The sequence below is a fragment of the Chelonia mydas genome, chromosome 1 (genome assembly GCF_015237465.2).
Source record: "Chelonia mydas isolate rCheMyd1 chromosome 1, rCheMyd1.pri.v2, whole genome shotgun sequence".
Taxonomy (NCBI): Eukaryota; Metazoa; Chordata; order Testudines; family Cheloniidae; genus Chelonia; species Chelonia mydas.
In genome coordinates this window covers 216,920,312-216,938,736 of record NC_057849.1, presented here as the reverse complement: position 1 = coordinate 216,938,736, position 18,425 = coordinate 216,920,312, and the positions used below count along the sequence as shown (strand labels likewise).

Sequence of the window (18,425 nt, the reverse complement as noted above, 5' to 3'; positions counted from 1 at the left end):
ATGACCCTAACCCTAGCAGAAGTGCCGTTTTGGGACTAACCCCAGCATATGGAAATTCCTCAGGGGCCTAGAGAGAGTGGAATATCCTTACATCATCTGTCACGTCAGAGCTCCCTGCCCCCCACCATAGGGGGCCTGTTGGGGAAAGACAGGGGTTTTGTCAGGACATGCTACGCTGTGGCTATTCTGTGCTGTGGAATAATATCTAGGAGGCTGTTTCAGCCAAGTGCAAGTCAAAACAGCTGTGAGGCTGCTCTGATTTATGTATTGGGCCAGGCCTTGGATACAGGAGATTCAAAGGCGGTGTAAAGCTCCTTTTGCCTTTCATTGCTGTGCCAAGCATAGTTCATTCAGAATAGAGACTGTTAATTTAAAAAATATATATATATATATGGCTGATTTTCTGCCTAACAGTTTTCTGTTAGTATAACGACAGCATTTGAAGCTAGTTCTGGGCACTGTTTAATGTCCTTTGTAACGTGAAATAGTATCTAACAAATATTATTGCCTCATTTTTCTTACTAGATTATTCAATGTATATGAGCTAATTATATGTGCATTTGAGCAGTAGTCTTTCACCCAGTGTGCATTTAAAAATATTTCAGATGGACTCATGTACAATTACATCAGAGTCTCCCAAATTGTAGCCTGAGACCCGCTGTTGGTTTGCAGTGCATTTGCCAATTGTGATACAGCATGGCCAGAAGGCAGCAGGAGAGTGATCTAGGAGAGATATGTAAGCCCCAGGATGAGGAGAAGCCTTATTCCCTGTAGAGGGAAGAAAGGTTGCTATAGATTAATTAAAGGCCCCTGAAGCCAATTAGAGCACCTGAAGCTAGTCACCTGATAAAACCCCCCTGCTTCAATCAGCCAGGGAAAGGAGTTGGAGCAGAGTGGTTTGGAGTTGGAGCAGAGAGCAGTTTGAAGGCATTGAAGTAGAGGAGAGTTTGGAGATGTGCTGTGGCTGGCTAGAAGACAAAGACCCTAGATAAAGAGATACCCGGCTTGTGCAGAGAGAGAGGGCAGGAAGCCCCACAAGCTGAAGAGCAGGAAAGGGAAGTAGCCCAGGGGAAGGAAGCATGAGTTCAAGTGGTTTACCACTATCCCTAGGGCCCCTGGGCTGGGACCCAGAGTAGAGGGTGGGCCTGGGTCCCTCTGTCTCCACTACCCTTCTCTGGGTTACTAGTGGGACAATAGATACCCCTAGTTCAGGGGCAGGAAACTGTGCCCTGAACCCCCCCTGTCCCCCCCAAGAAGAGAAAGTGCGGGACCCATCATAATCGTACCGGCAATTTGCCACACAATGTACAGCATTCTGTCCCCCTCCATTGGTGGTTGGGTCACAGAGAGAGGTTGATGAGCCCGCTAGAGCTTTGGCTAGCTGATCTGGGTCTTTCTGTGAGCCTATGCAATAGTAGACCCATTAACCTCTTCATGTGACCCAGCCGCCATGAGAAAGTGACAGAGTACCATCCAGAGTGGTTGTGGCTTAGATCTGCAGAGAGCTGGCTTGTCACATGGAGCACCTCTTCTCCATTATTTCCAGCAGCTAAATCGCATTAAGAGAAGCTAAACACATTTGGTATTTTCTTAAAGCTGCTCTTCGACATCAGCAATCACAGCAGCTGTAACCGGGATGTTACATGGTCGTGACAGGGCTACGCAGCTGTGGTTGGGCGGGTGTGCACCAAACAATCTCTCTATGAAGATGTGATCTTAACTATGGAAAAGTTTGAAATCCCTTGATTCAGAGTAAATGAAGAAGTATTGTTCTTGGTTTGTTTCCACGTGTTAGAAGCTTTTGCTTTGACATTTATAGATTGAGAGCCAGATGGTCTAAATTAGGGTAGTCCCCACTGAAGAATTACACCAGCTGGGGATCTGGCCCTGTGATAATATAGATGGAAAGCAGCAGAATAAAGACAATGCACTTCAAGAAGGCAGACTTTATCAGACGCAGAGAATTGGTAGGTAAGATCGAGTGGGAAGCAAGTCTAAGGGAAAAAGGAATTCAGGAGAGTGGGGGTTGTGGAATCTCCAGCATTAGAGGTTTTTAAGAACACGTTAGACAAACGGGGATGGTCTAGATCAGGGGTCGGCAACCTATGGCACGCGAACCAATTTTTAATGGCACGCTGCTGTCTGCCAGGGATCCCGGCAGACAGCAGCATGCCATTAAAAATCCTGCCTGGGCCGCTCTTCTCTGTCCCCCGCCCACCGCTCTCTCCTTGTAGGGCAGGCAAGCTTCCCCCACCCCCCGCCACTGGGTTCCTGCCCCTCCTTCCCTCCCACACATACCCAGCCCTCCCCACCCCACGCCCTGACTCTTGCACCCCCACATCCCCACCCTGAGCACCAAATGGGAGCTCCTGCACACCCCCCCCACACATTCCCACCTGCATCCCTCGCACCAAATGGGAGCTGCCCAAGTAAGCGCTCCACGCCCAAACCTTCTGCCCCAACCCTGAGCCCCTCTCCCTCATTCTAGCTCCTGGCCAGACCCTGCACCCCAACCCCCAGCCTGCTCCTTCACCCCCAGCCCTGTGCTCAACGCACCCCCACCCTCAGCTCAGTGCAGAGAGAGAGGAAGAGAATGGGCTAGAACCAGGGAGAAGGTAGGCACCTACTCTATGTGGACAGGGCCAGGACCCCAGACCGGCAGCGGGCTGAGCCGCTCACTCGGCACACCATTTCTAAAAGGTTGCCGACCCCTGGTCTAGATAATCTTAATCCTGCCTGAGTGCAGGAGACTGGACTAGTTGACTTATTGTTGCTATGATTCTTTGGAGAAATACCAACGTAAAAATATATTAAAGACATTAAAGTAAAGATCCAAAGATCTGGATTTGATACTAAATTTCTACCATAGTTTGCTGGTTCTTTTACTTGTTTCCTTTCCTTACAGAGAAAGGAACAAACATCTCAGAGATGAACGAGACATGTTTTTACAGGTACACAAATACCATTTTATAACTCTGTAGTTATCAAACGGAGATCAGAATGGTCTAAAAAATGGGGACCAGAATGTTGTAGGGCAGGGGTGACAGGTTTCTTTAATTTTTGGTGGTGCCCAGAATGGGTCCAATTCCCACCCCCCACCACACACACACAACTGCCTAAGGCTCTGGGAGGGAACTGAGGTGCAGGGTGCAGGCTCTAGGAGGGAGTTTGGATGCAGGCTCTTGCCTGGGGCAGGGAGTTGGGGTTTAGGAGGAGGTGTGGGGGGCAGGCTCTGGGAGGGAGTTTGGGTGCTGGAGGGGGTGCAGGCTCTGGGAGGGAGTTTGGGTGTGGGGGGGCTGCGGGGTGCAGACTCTAGGAGGGAGTTTGGGTGTGGGCTCTGGGCTGGGGCAGGGGGTTGGGGTGTAGGAGGGGGTGGGCTCTGGGCAGGAGTTTGGGTGTGGGAGGGGCTGCGGGGTGCAGACTCTAGGAGGGAGTTTGGGTGTGGGCTCTGGGCTGGGGCAGGGGGTTGGGGTGTAGGAGGGGGTGGGCTCTGGGCAGGAGTTTGGGTGTGGGAGGGGCTGCAGGGTGCAGGCTCTGGGAGAAAGTTTGGGTGTGGGATGGGGTTGGGCTCTGGGAGGGAGTTTGGGTGCAGGCTCAGGGCTGGGGCAGGGCATGGTTGGGGTGCAGGAGAGGGTGAGGGGTGCGGCGTTTACCTCAGGTGGCTCCCCAAAGTGACTGGCACACCCCTCTGGTAGTGGCTCCTAGGCAGGGGGGCGGGAGTCTCCGCATGCTGGTGCCCACAGGTACTGCCCCCGCAGCTCCAATTGGCCACAGTTCCTGACCAATGGGAGCTGCGGAGTCAGCACTCGGGGTGGGGGCAGGACACAGAGACCACCCCCACTTCCTGGGGCCGCCGGGATGTGCCAGCCGCTTCCAGGAGTGGCATGGAGTGAGGCTGGACAGGAAGCCTACTTTAGCTCTGCTGTGCTGCCGATGGCCCCCGCCCTTTTAAATTGTCCGGGGGCAGCAGGCAGGGCTGGGGGATACTCCGGGAGAGGCGTGTGGGGGCGGCAGGTCAGGCTGGGGGAGAGACCCAGCCCTGAACATTGGTGGAGCCGGGCACCCGGGCCCTGAATATTCCTGGAGCACAGGCACCAAGGGCCCATATAACTTGCAGCCCCTACGTAGGGGGGAAGAGATTCTTGTGTCATTCCTCTCCCCTCCCGCACTCGCCACCTTCCCAGTTAAAAGCAAGGTTTATGGCAACAAAAAGTATTTATTAAATAAAACTAAAAGCCCCTGGAAGCCAAATATTTAGGTTACTAAAACTCAAGCTATTTTAGGGGAAGGGAATGAATAGTAATGAACCTAGTTTATAAGAAGCTAAGGAGACAATCAAGAGGGAATAAGATAATCTTCAAATGGAACAATTAAAATGCAAGTGTTTATCTATCCAATCAACAGTAATCTCTTTAAACATCTATACATCAGTGCAGTATCTGAGTATTGAAGAAAGATAATTGCATTCTAAGAGTCCTATCCTCCTGCTAATGGATTCAAATCAATCCCATTGACTTTGTATCCTGCATTAGGAGACTAGGTCCCCAGGACCTGAAAGATACCATGGCTTCCTTTTCTCTACCAAAGATAATTCAGAATTATGGTGTCTAATCATTTGCAGAGGAGGTCTGTGTTTCCCTTCTCTACAAGAAGGAGTGATACTGGGTCAGATTGTCAGTTGGTATAAATCAGCATAGCTCTGTTGGTTTCATTTATTTCAATGGAACTCAGCTGATTTACACTGGTTTATGATCTGGTCCACTGGGTCTATAAGGAAGATTAATTGTTGTAGAATCTGGATTTTCCATGTTCTTTTATTTATCACTCAGGATTTTGAAACATTTGCTTCTCTGCTAATCCATCAAATACTTTCTGTCGCTTCCATCACTGTATTATCTAAACACTAGCAACAAATAGACTGTTCTATTAACTGTAATGAATAGCAAGAGTACACTAGTAAGATAAATAATATAATTTCTGCAGAAAAGTACAACAAAGGCTTCAAAAGCCAACTGGAAACAAAGATCAGGATCTATCATTGGCAAATATGTAGAGGGAAAGGCATCACTTAAGAGGTAAGGACTTCACTTTGCTATTTTGCATATGTTTGATAGTTGCCGGGAAAGTGCACAAAAGATGCAGAATGCTCATTTCACCATGATTGTTCTTGAAACCACGACAACTTGGAATTGTCAGTGTAGTATTGATATTGCATGGATCTCTGAGGTGCCAATTAGTATGTCATCTGAGTATCTGTGATGGGGGCAGATTGGCCCCACGCTGGCAACAAGCGGCTTAATGAGGCAGATAGACTACACACTGGCAACAAAGGGGTTAAGCAGAACCTGTGATCCAGCTGAACCCGCCCTCCTATGCCCGTGGCCAATGTCAGGTGTGGAGAGGGGAGTTAAAAGGAGGACATCTAGCCCAGTTGAGGGTTGACCAGGAAGGAGAACAGAGCTCTGCTACTGTGCTCAACAAGGCAAGTCTGGCTATAGCCAAGAGCATAGGGCAACTTGCTAAGTGGATAAAGCATTTGGTAGATGGGATGACTGGGCCCAGGAAGATGGACAAGAAGGGACTAGGGACGTGCAAAGACAAGCCTGGAGCAGAAGAGTAGCATCCTGCCAACAAATCTTCAGATGCACCTGATTTTTAGTTCACTGTTTTCCTTTTTGTTTTGTTTAACACACTGGAAGTGGTCAGACTCCAGTGCGCCTTAGTTTTGGCGGGGGGTTAAGGCACCATGGCACCAGATCTGAGAGGGGTGACACAATCATCAGGGACCTTCAGTAGCGGAGTCGTTCCCTGACAGGCTGCTTAGACAGCCCAGTTACAGTGATCTTTTAAAAAATTAGAAATCTAGGGTCAGATCTTCAGTTACGGCTAATACACAGACCATGCTGCTTTGGCATGGGGAGCTTGTGGGAACAGCAGAAGCCAGTCCAGTACCTGGTGTTACTTGGATCAGCATTAATGTGGCATGATATCTTCAGGAACTTTTGCTGGAGGAGTGCACTTCCACAGCACCCCTTACTGCAGATAGTAGCCGACTAGCTGGGATGCATAAGAACATGGGATAAATAGAAGACATAAAAACATGGAGAATTGAAATCTAAATTATGTGATCGTAAGTATGAAATAAATGGGAACAGGATTAAGGCCTCCATGTCATATTAACAATCTTCTTTTGGGCAAAGAAAGAACCCGAGAAGAGCAGTAGAATGTCACCTTGGGGATAGGGACCACAGCAAGAGTCTGAAAGAATATGGACATGCAGCTAGTATAAACGGGCATAGCTCCATAGAGTTCAGTGCTGATTTATACCAGTTGAGGATCTGGCCCGTACTGCTCTAGCCAGAATTAGGTCACAGATGGAAAGTTTTGTTCACTCTACTCTCACCATTTTAGGATGAGCCTAAATCCAGTTGTTCATCTCTGAATTTTCAGCCAAAATATTAATATTTGTTATATTATCTTCTGTATGGGTTACATATGTATTATGCTGATTTTATACACACACTCATATAATGTTTAACTTACTTTTCAATAGTCAATTGATTGTACAGTCTAACTCTGATCTACATAATAGATAGTGTAATGGACCTGATTCTGCATCCTGTTACATTAAGTCAGGAGTAACTCCACTGGATGGAATTACACCAATGTAAATGAGATAAGAATTAGGCCTAATGTTTTTTTGTAACCTACTTATATCTGATCTTTATCTAGCCAATCCTCTGAAGAAGATGATGCTTTCAATAGCTTAACAAGGAGGAGGAATTCTATTGGTTTGAATGGGTATCTTTCTTCAGAGTCTGACCATGGTACTAGTGGGGGCATGACTCAAACAAAACAACTGCAGAGAATAATCTCCATTGAAGAAGATCCCCTACCCCAATTTCTTGAGAGGCCAGCTGACAGCAAGTGGACAGAAGAAAATGACAATGTCTCCCCTGAAAAGGAAATGGATGAGAAGCAAATTGTGACATCGTTAGACCACACACCCTTGTCTCTCAGAGAGCAGCCAGTAGGGAAAGAAACACAATCAAATGTAAGGGGACAACTTACCTTAAATGGAGGTGGAGGGTATCATGTAATAAATTACTTTCACAAGCCAAAATCATTTGGCTTCCCTTTTGTAGACACAAGTTCCACCTCTACAATTTGGATGCACATTTTGCCACCTTTAATTGATTTGTTCATGCAAATCTGATTACTTAGGCCTCTGGCTACTTGATTGCATAAGGTACCTAAATGCAGATTTGTGCCTAAAATTAGTTTTGAAGGTGCAAAACAGGGAAGCCAGACGTCAGCTGAAAATATACCCAAGAATTAGGATAGTGAGGAACTGAACAATTGTGTGAATTAAATTATACATTTTGTATAATCGCATGAGGCCATTTCTTACAATCTTTATAAGATCAAAATCAGGTCAGCATCAAATCAAGGTACTGAAGGTGATTATGGAAAAATCTCACTGGATATATTCAAAGTGGAGATGAGACAGCCAAATATAAGGGACTGTTTAGGAACATTGAAATCAGACCTAATGATGATACCGGGAAATGGGACTAGAGGATCCAATAAAGGGTAGAGCTGGATTTTAAAAAGGAAAGCTTTTTGTGACCATGTACCTGGAAAATTTGTCCTTTTTGGTGGTCAAAATTTGAAACAAGTTTTTATAGCTGATGGGAAAATGGGATGAGGTTTGTTTGTTTGTTTGTTTTGGGGGGGGGGGTTGCAAAACTTTATGAGAAAAAATTACCCTCCTTTTTGGGACAAAATGTGAACAATTTTTTTCACTGAAAAATCAAAATTCAGAAAATTTCTTCTAGCTCTACTCTCACATTAATGTTCACATCAGAAAACTGAATTGTGTGCACACCCCAGACTTTATAAAATAATATCCAGGAAAGGGCAACTCTGCAGTCAAAAACCTTACTCACATTCTTACTCCCTTGTAGCTTTCAAGCTAATTTTAGTATAGCTATTAAGTGTGATCCATTGTCTGATTCCTGAAATATGTATTTAAAAAGATTAAGGTATGGAGAAATAGGTATGCTCAGTCTTAATTACATAGTTTGCTCTTCTAAAAGAAACAGGTACTATGCACATCTTTAAAATGATCATAAAATGACGCCATGATTACATAATAACTGTTATAATTGGCACACTTTTGTTACAAAATATACTCTAGATAGAGACAGGTTTCAGAGTAGCAGCCATGTTAGTCTGTATTCGCAAAAAGAAAAGGAGGACTTGTGGCACCTTAGAGACTAACCAATTTATTTGAGCATAAGTTTTCGTGAGCTACACATCCGATGAAGTGAGCGGTAGCTCACGAAAGCTTATGCTCAAATAAATGCGTTAGTCTCTAAGGTGCCACAAGTCCTCCTATTCTTTTTTCTAGATAGAGAAATGCCTTTCCATTAAAAAAAGGAAAGCTGATCAAAACTACTTAGATCATTAATGTGATATAGCCACAGCATACTTTGTACTGTTCTCAGAATAGAAGTATCCTCAATTACTGGGTATTCCTTACTCTGGACAGCTGGATCTTTCCTTCACTTATGATCAAGTGGACCTTTCTCAGAAGAAAGCTACTGAACTCACTAGCTACTTAATTAATAGTAAGATGTCCTAGCACTAGTTAGCTGTCAGAAAGTGTATTATTATCATGCTGTTGTATATTAAAGACTTAAATCAGAGAATTAGTGACATTAAATGACAATTGGAAAATCTATTAGCTGGTTTCTTAAACAAATTGATGCCAGGATCTTAAACTATTGAGATTGCTCAGGATTTCTCTCAAGTCCTTTTTATTTTAGAAGAGAAAGGCAGTAATTTTACTCAAGAAGTAGCATAGTGTAGCGGCTCAGCCACATGGGTAGGACTCAGGGGATCAGGGTTCTATTCCCAGCTGTGTGGCTGACCTAGTGGGTAGTTCTAGGGCAGTGATTCCCAACCAATTTACCATTGTGGCCCACAGTGTGTTATGTGGGCTGCATCCAACTACCTGTATAGCTCTGAGGATGGGCTGCAGCTGTGTGCTGATTGGGCTGTAAGTGGCCCATGGGCTGCAGGTTGAGAACCACTGTTCTAGGGCAAGTCACTTTCCCTCTTTGTGATTCTGTTTTCCCTCCCACGGCTTTGTTGGTCCTGTCTATTTAGAGTGTAAGATCTTTGGGGTAGGCACTGCCTCATGCTGTGTGTTTGTACAGCGCCTAGTCCAATGGGAGCCCAACCGCAGCTGAGGGTTCTAGGATCTACTGTAATACAAATTAATAATGATAATCAATATCTGTGCCAAAATTTTGTCCTCACATGGGTACATTGATATCCACTGATATCAATGACAGCTATTCATGTGCACCCAAGGGATGAATTTGGCTCCATGGGTGCTTTTTATACACTGCCCAGCACATTTTGTATAACCTTGGTTCCCAGAGTCTAGGCCTCCCCAAAGTATGTCACCGAAATTAGAAAAGTCCAACAGGGTCATCTAACCCAGCTCACTTCCAGTAAAGAACTGTCCCATTATAGCCCTACAACCCCAGTACTGGAGGTCATGCGGAGCCTCCTTATCCAGCAGGCTCCCTGGGAAGCCTGGTTGAGGGCAGGGAGCATGCCCTCTGCTATATCTCATAAAAGGCTGGAACATGTGTTTCCCTGTATGGTCAAACAAGCCCACTGACAAGTTTGGAGGGTGGGGGCCCAGGACACTTCTTCTTCCTGCTCCCTTTGAGGTGATTACCACCCTAGGTGGGGCGCTAGCAGTGAGAAGTCCCTGTATTGAGTGGAGCCTAGAGGTTGCGAGTGTGACCAGTGCCAACCTGTGAGGCACAAGGTGAGGGGGGAGGGTTAAATGTTCTTAGTGCTTCCCCTGTCCCTTTGTGCACCCATTCAGAGCAGCCACAATCTGGCCCTGAAGTCTATTTCAGTTTGTTTTTCTAGTTTAACTTTAAATTTCCCAAGCAATGGAACTTACCATTCTTCCCTGGGGAGACCTCTCCATAGCCTAAGAGATAGCACAGTCAAGTCATTTAAACTGCAGCAGCCAGCCACTCTGATCTCATGCTATCCACTGCTAGGACTCTGCCTCCCTTTCCCTTCTGGCTTTTCCCACCAGCACTGGCAGCAGGGCTGGGGGCATTGTTGTTCCATCAGTGAGGGCCCCTACAGTCTGCTGTCTGTGCATGGAGACTCCCTCTGGAGTCTGTTAAAGCTGCAGAGGAGGAATTGCTCCTGCCACTGCATCGTAAGTTGCAAGGAGTCCCCTGGGGGATGTGTCTTGAAGAGTGGTGGTCCCCCTCGTTCTCCAGTCAATCTCATCCCATATTATGCTATACAGTGGATCTTCAGTGTAAATGCCATGCAAGGTCTAGAGGTGGCTATGTTATGGGGGCAGAATTATACCATGTAGTCATATAGCCCTCCCATAAGGCCACCCACTCCCTGTTCTCAACAGTGAAACCCTTCTGTTCTCCACTCTGCCTTGGGGAGGGAAGCATCGAGACCTAGATGTTTTTAATTCCCTAGAGTTTGCTCTCCTGAAGTCTAACACCCTTATGTCGATACATTCTGTGGTCCCAGCCCTTTCTGCACTGAGTTCAAGGAGCTCCGGGTCGCTGGTAGTAAGCTTCTCTAATCACCTGACATTCTACTTGAGGATCACTTTAGATAAGCTGTTGCCAGCGGGGGAGTGAAGTGGGAGGAAGTTTTGTTTCATGGTCTCTGTGTGTATATAATGTCTTCTGCAGTTTCCACGATATGCTATGCATCCGATGAAGTGAGCTGTAGCTCACGAAAGCTCATGCTCAAATAAACTGGTTAGTCTCTAAGGTGCCACAAGTACTCCTTTTCTTTTTACGAATACAGACTAACACGGCTGTTACTCTGAAATAAGTCAACTCTGAGAGCCCCTTATCAGAAGGGTGTGGGGGGGATAGAACTTGTGTAAATCAGTTCTCTTCTAGAAACGAATGAGTCTTTTTCGTTCCAGGGTTCTCATGTCCCGAGCACAGATGGAAAGTTTCCCAGAGAGGGCACTGAAGCAGTGCAATGTGCCAGCAACCTCCATCTTCAAAGCGGGTGGCACTGGCTGGGATGTTGTAGCTAGGGTGCCCAAGGATGTGCTGAGGCAACCTTTTGTGGGGACCCTGTTAGAGATGAAAACTATGCTCCCAATCCAAAGCCCGTTGTCTGCACTCCCTCTGGTGAATCATCTAAGAATCTGCAAGCCAGGCAGGCACAGTTAGGTACAGTTCTGCTCCAATAAGATGGAATCAGCTCCACTGAGTGTGTGCCTTCCGCCCCACCCGTTTCTATTAAATCTGCCAAAAACCGACATATGTTACGTTGGTTGTGTGCTGTGTGTAGGAAGGTCAGTAACAGCACATGATGTCGAGATAAAAATCTGAGACCATATTATAAACTAAGAGAAATTGATATTCCAATAGCATATGGCAAAGTACCTTTCCAGTTCAAGATTTAATAATCTGGGGAGAGTTTGTAATTTGTTTCTGCAGATCATAGGTTTCCAAGCAGTGGCTGATTCCCACGTTGGGATGGGGAAAGACATTTTGCCCATGGGACAGATTGGTCAGTCCTTTCAGGGCATCGTGTTAGACTTTGGGTGCATCCAGCAAGGAGTCATCTGTAGCCAAGAGTTTCACAAAAAACAGCTTGAGACAGATTGAGGTGTTAGCTGCTGCATCTCCTTTGCAGCTTGCATGGCTGGAATCACTAGCAATAGCTGTTGGATGGCTTAGTCCTGTCATAAGTATTCAGCAGGGGATGAAGAGGCTCATCTTTATGCTCAGTTTAGAAGTGGCATTGGAGCCATATGTTTGATTACAAAGGTAGGTTTCCCTCAGGAGTGGGCCGGATGCATCTCATAGGCAAATGGCTGACTGGGCAATCTGTGGGTTGAGCCGAGACCCAATGGTGCCCTCAGGCTGTTAACCTGCCGATTTGTGTGTGGCCACTGAGGACGAGATTTTTTTCTGCTGGCTAACTGCTAACTGAGCTATTGTTATGAGCTAAGAGAGTTGCAGTTTAGGGCCTTTCAGTCCAAGCTGGAGTGGACGACTGTCTGTGTGTATGTGTGTGTTAATGTTATTTCCCAGCACCCAGATTACACACACACCATGATGATTGCTGTTGGAAAGAGGATAGGTGATTTTCAGCAGAGAAAAGTGGCTTATATAGAGAGAAGCGTGCTTATTGCTGAAAGCCTAAAGGTGCAATGCAGTTTGAGTTTTTAATTTAAAAGGATAAGGGAGCGATGTGATAAGAGATCTCAGTATAGTTATAACAATGGCTGTTATTCTAATACATGAAGGTAGATAACGAGATAGCTATTTGCTCCAAATGTTGACCCTGGTGAATGGATTTCTTACAGTTAAGGGACAGAGTGGAGGGCTTTTTTTTCTCTAGTACAAATACAACTATTTTTCCCCAGGATAATTCAGTATTTTCTTCACAGCAGTACAGAATAGTGGGTGGGCTAGATTTCAATCTTGTATTGAAGGGAACACCAGGCAGGCTGCCTGCTGGAAAATCTGGGCCAGCCCCCAGCATCCTTGTGCATATGTTGGAGTGCTCACTTTGCATTATAGGGGGAATCACCCTGCTGCTTTTTCTACAGAATTAGTATCAAGCTCCCCACCTTGCCTTCCCCCTTCAGCCTCTCCGTCCTACAGCAGCAGGATGGCTCTGGCCCCCACTGCAAACTCACTGGCGATGCTCCATTTTTCCCTAAACCACTGCAGCTGAAAATATAAGAGCACATACAGATAAGCCAAGGGAAGGGATTTTAGAATAATGATGTACCTAAAATAGAGCAGAAATAGTCTTCTCCAGCATCCCCACTCAATTTAATCTACAAAACATGGAAAATTCCCTCATACTTGAGAAGCTAAGAGGTTATCACCTTCACCCTGCCAAAGATTAACAGCTTAATTAACTGGGCCTGGTTCTCCTCTCACTTATACCAATTTTACACTGGTGTAAATCAGGAAGCTCCTGGATCTACACCAGTAGCAACTGAGAGCACAATCAGGCAATATAAAGCATAAGACAGTTTATAAATTTGCTTGTGTTCTCTAGGTAAAAACACACGGTCTATGATATGCATAAAGTTTAGTGTGGGGCGGATCTGAACAGAGCTGTGCAGAGCTTGTTGGTTTGGACTTGCAGGGGTAAATGCAAACCTTTTTGTTTCAGCTCACATGGGGCTTGCATCCCAAACTTTGGCTGGGAATCAGATACAACTGCTAAATCCATGGAGTTATAAAATCAGTGTGAGAGCTGTATTTTTTCTGTTTTGGACTAAAAAGAAAATTACAGTGACACAAAAAATTGAGCTCAAAGATGCTAGAAATTCTTGGGGAAAAAATACAACTTTGATTAAAATTCAATACTTCACCCTTTCTGTTATGTGACAAAAAGGCTCACAGTTCACAGCTAAGAACTCTACAGAGTCTTCCACTAAAGCCAAAAGAGGTCAGACTGGACATTCCTAATATCATTAAGGTAAAAAACAAACAAAACTCTTTAAAAAAACGCCAACCAACCAGACAAAAAACTCTTAAGGTTAGTTCATAAGTCACCAAGAAGGAAGGGTACAGACTCAATATTTTTCCCCTTTGCAGGTCATCTTTAAGTCTTTGCAAATTAGAAAAGGCAACAGAGTTAGAGTTAAAATTGCCAACTAACTTTTGTGCTTATTTGAAGGAGGAGAAAATATACTCTGCCCCTGATCGCTTATTCAAGATTGTTTTTGTGGGCAATTCAAGTGTGGGAAAGACTTCATTTTTAAAGCGATTCTGCGAAGACCATTTTTCCCCAGACACATCTGCTACTGTAGGTAAGTTTAAGAAACATTATGATGATTATTACAGTAATACCTAGAGGCTCCAACCAAGACTGTGGCCCTGTTGTGCTAGGTGCTGTACAAATGCATACTGAGAGAAAGTCCTTGTCCCAAAGAGGAGAAGCAAAGGGACAGAGAAGTGATGTGTTACCTGAGGTCACAGAGCATATTAGTGGCAGCATTGAAATTAGAACCCAGTGGTGGAATCCTTGGCTCATTGAAGTCATTGGCAAAACTCTCATTGATTTCAGTGGAGCCAGGATTTTTCCTCAGGTCTCCTTGCTTCTCATCTAGTAACCGAGGCACTAGATCACACTGCATCCCAAAGGATAAATAAGATTTGGCAAACGTCAAATGCCCTTGTGACCATTACTGAAATCATAATTGCCTATTTTTCCAGGAAAAAAAGCTTTGTACGGAGCAAAAGAGAAAAATGTTAGTGATACATTTACAAAGCTGTGTGCTTAACTGGTGCCAACATAGCTTGTGCTTGCAACTGTTGCACTTACGAGTCAGACCTTCAGACTATATGCATAATTTCCTGGGGCTTCCAGAAGGAAGGCGCCGATGTTGGGGGCTGTAGCTTAGATGGCAAGTTTTTAAACGTAACCTCTAATGTGCAACAATAACTCACTATCTGTGTGAGTCACACCAGGATGTAGGTTATTTGGCTGGCCTGCACATACAGATAAGCCAAAAGTAACATTATAAAAATAAGAACTGCTGATAAGACTGACAGAGCAGATTGTGCAGAACAGCTGGTCATTCAAAACCTTGACAAACCCAGATGCAACTCAAACCCACTTCCATTAAACTAGATTCTGGTGGTGGAAACATCCTCCACAATCCCTCTGAATGTTCTGATTACTCACGGAAGGCAATAGGACCAGATGCTACATCCGTTAAAGTCAATGACAACACTCCCACTGACCTCAAGCAAGCAGGAGCAAATCTTAGAAGAATGTTTCAGTAGAGTGTTGCAGAAGGAGGCAGTGTAACCTAATGGCTAGAGCAAGTATCATTATAAATATCCAAGAAGTGTATAAACCAAAGCTAGAGAGGACTTATTTAAGCATACAAGGCAACATTTTTCAAAATGCCTATATGGCTTAGCAGCCTAAGTCACCTTGACTGTCAATAGAACTTAGGATCCTAAATCACTTGGGCTCTTTTGAAAATTTGACTCATCCTGCCATTTTGTGAATTAAATGTATTTGTTAACACATTTACATTTAATATGTTTATGTTACTACTTTAAAACTATGGCAAATAAAAGCTTCTGCCTGTTCTTATTATCAGCCTGTTCTTAAGGGCCAGAATTTATTGTGTGCCTTCTGAACCAATGAACACAGGTTAGAAATATTTGTGGCTTGTTTGAACATAACACTGTTACATTAAACTACCATGAACCTGAGTAGACTATCAGAATGAATCTGAGACATGTGCTATGTTTATAGGTATAGATTACAGCGTGAAAACAGTGACAGTGGATAACAGCCAGGTAGCCCTGCAACTCTGGGACACGGCTGGGCAGGAACGGTGAGAAAATGTCTTAACTTTCTACTCTCCTACTCTGTGCATTTAGAAAATAGCAGCCTTGGGCTCAATCCTGCTCCCCAGAAGTGGGGAGAAATGGGCGAGTTCTCATTTAGTTCAATGAAAGTGAGAGCAGGCCTTTGATCCTTTCCCAGCAGGATCAATATCGGCTAACAGGGTGGGGTGTTTCAGGCAAACACTGCCAGCCTGTTGCAGAGCCTCTTAAAGAAATAGTCCCATAAGCTACTATTAAGGAGCGGAGCAGGTTGAAAATGTTCTGTCAGAAAGGTTTTTTCAACAGAAAATTACTTTTTAACAAAAAATGGAGATATTCACATACAAAATACCTTTTTCCATTTAACTGTTTCATGTTTTCATTGAAAGACCAAAAAAAACAGAAACCATTGATTTTGGTTGGAAAAAAACAATTGCAATTTTCAGGTGCTGAACATTGAAAAGTTTGGTTTTTTTTCAATTGAAGCCTGAATAATTTTTCACATACAGGAGTGAGGAATTCCTGAAATGACACACCAGGTGAGGTTAGGAGGGCGTGAGGCGTGGGTCAGAGCGTACGTGCTACCGTCGGCAGTGTACAAGAACAGGAAGACAAGGGAAAGGGTTGGCAGCAGGATTGTTCCAAACGCTTACTGCACGTTTTTGTTTACTTTACCTTTTAGTCATTGACAGTGTGAGTTCCGTACATGGGATTGCCACTGAATGAGAAAAAGAATGAACTATTTAGGGGTAGAGAAAAAGGAGACTGATAAATCCAAAAAGCACTGAACTTGCTCCCTCGCCATATTTCACAGTACAGCTCAATTTTACCTTCACATCTACAGTGTACTCTATTGCAAATTTTGCACTCATCTAGTAAGGGGGATTGTCAGTGATAACAATGGAGATTTCATGTGTAATATAAGTAGGAAGAAAATCCACTCTGCTTGTCAGAGAGCAGAAATGTGTCCCCTGACTGTAAATTCATATGTTAGCTAAGTAAATGAAGCTTTAGTCCTCCAGCTCTTACTCATGTGAATAAACCTTAGTATGGCAACATGGTGAGTTCTTTTTCCATCTCTGCCATTGACTGGCCACTTAAACCTTTCTCTGCCTCCGGTTACTGCGCATTTGTAAATGAGTGTAATAAGCTTAACCACCTTTGTAAATTACTGCAAGATCTATCGATGAAAAGAGCTATAGATGTATTGGTCTTACAGCTCATGTGTATAATCCCGTTGACTTCAATAGGACTACTTGAGTGAGTAGGGATTACACATGTGAGTAAGGGTTGCAGAACTGGGGCCTGATATAAGAGGATATTTGGCTGCACATGCCCATATATCTGTGGCTCAAACTGAGCTTATAAGAATACAAATATTCTATCTAGATCCCTGTGTATATATCTTCAATGCTGCAGGACTCAAGGGTTGGCGTCCTGACCACTATACTTTAATCATATTGTCACATTGCTACTGCTCTAAGGCAAAGGGCTATAAACAGATTCTTGTTTGCAGGTACCGCAGTATTTCCAAGCAGTTTTTCAGAAAAGCTGATGGTGTCATTGTGATGTACGATATAACAGCAAAAGACACATTCACAGCTGTCAAACAATGGTTGGTGAGCATTGAGGTAAGAGGACGTAGCTTTCAATCTACACTACTCTGGCCACATGCTCTAACTTCTTGAGGTGCTCCCTCCAGGTGCGGGTTATGGGCAGGTCAAAAAGGAGGACGTAAGGTCCTACCACTTCTTGTGCTGTAGCAATTACTCTGTTATATATAGGACTTCAGTTCACAGAGTTGCCAAGCCAGCTCTTTGCAGAAGCCCTTCTTTCATTTTATAGGGAAAAAATAGTCATTCTAAAATCTCAAGGAGTAAATCTCTTCAGTGGCCACCATTGATTGGATGTATGTCCATCTTTCCTGGTACCTGGCTTAATCTGAGGAAAAGAATTCCCAGCATGCACTCCTCTGCTTCCCATACCAGGACACATTTTATTAACGGTCATTCAACTGAGGGCTCCTTGGTTGTCATTGGAGTTGAAAGATGCATCAGTGCAGTGATGTAATTCATAAGAGACAGTTTTGCAACTGCTACATCTTTAAATTAGGAGATTTTAAATAGGTTGTTCATGTAAATCAATGGTATCCATAGTAAGTGCTGTAAAACTGGTTTATTTTATAGGATTCAGCTTCCTGGAAAAAATTCTGTGGAATATCTTGTTTTTCTCCCCCTGCCCACACCCAGTCATAGTCCCTGCCCCAGAGAGCTTTTTGTGACTTAAAAATGCTATTGTCTATTCAAATCTTATGGCAATAAGCATAGTATGCTAACATATGAAACACTGTTATCTGTACTGGCTACTAGGTGGCCTCTGTACTTTGGAGTTAGGCCCCAGGGCCAGATTAACTCTCCTGTGGGCTCGGGGCTATTAGATTTTGTGGAGCCCCTGTATAAGTCAAGTCTTTTTCTTGATTTCAAACAAAATGATCACAATTATGGCATCGAGGCTCTTAACGCTATACTAAACTTGCCTTTTAATTAACATAAAGCCACTCTGTGGTTACATTTCAGTCTTAAAACATGTAGAATATAGTTAAGTTAATTCAAAATAGCCTACTTCTTACCTTAGAACAGCTGTTATATTAGTTTCTTTCTGGGAGAGATTTTGGGTGCAGGAGGGGGCTCCAGGCTGGGGCAGAGTGTTGGGGTACAGGAAAGGGGTGTGGGCTCTGGGAGGGAGTTTGGGGTGCAGGAGGGGATTCTGACTTGGGGCATGGGTGGAGCATAGGGTACAAGGTGCAGGCTCTGGCTGTGATGCGCTTACCACAGGCGGCTCCCGGCTAGTGGCGCAGCAGGGCTCAGGCAGGCTGCCTGCCTGCAATAGCCGCACGCTGCTCCCAGAAGTGGCTGGCTGCTGGCACGTCTCTGCATGCTCCTGGAGGGAGGGGGACAGTGTGTCTCCGTGCGCCGCCCATGCCCGCAAGCACCGCCCCTGCAGCTACCATTGCCT

The 18,425-nt window shown here is 44.7% G+C and overlaps 1 protein-coding gene across 3 annotated transcripts in view; it reads left to right on the top strand.

Moving 5' to 3' along the window:
• CRACR2A (calcium release activated channel regulator 2A) overlaps positions 1–18,425 on the top strand; it is a 99,167-nt gene that overhangs the window by 66,909 nt on the left and 13,833 nt on the right. For all 3 annotated transcript variants that reach the window (XM_037913319.2, XM_043526882.1, XM_043526915.1), the window contains 6 exons: positions 2,906–2,951; positions 4,984–5,075; positions 6,733–7,054; positions 13,741–13,873; positions 15,337–15,418; positions 16,927–17,041. In XM_037913319.2, coding sequence (XP_037769247.1) covers positions 2,906–2,951; positions 4,984–5,075; positions 6,733–7,054; positions 13,741–13,873; positions 15,337–15,418; positions 16,927–17,041 — 790 coding nt within the window. The remainder of the gene's footprint in view (positions 1–2,905; positions 2,952–4,983; positions 5,076–6,732; positions 7,055–13,740; positions 13,874–15,336; positions 15,419–16,926; positions 17,042–18,425) is intronic.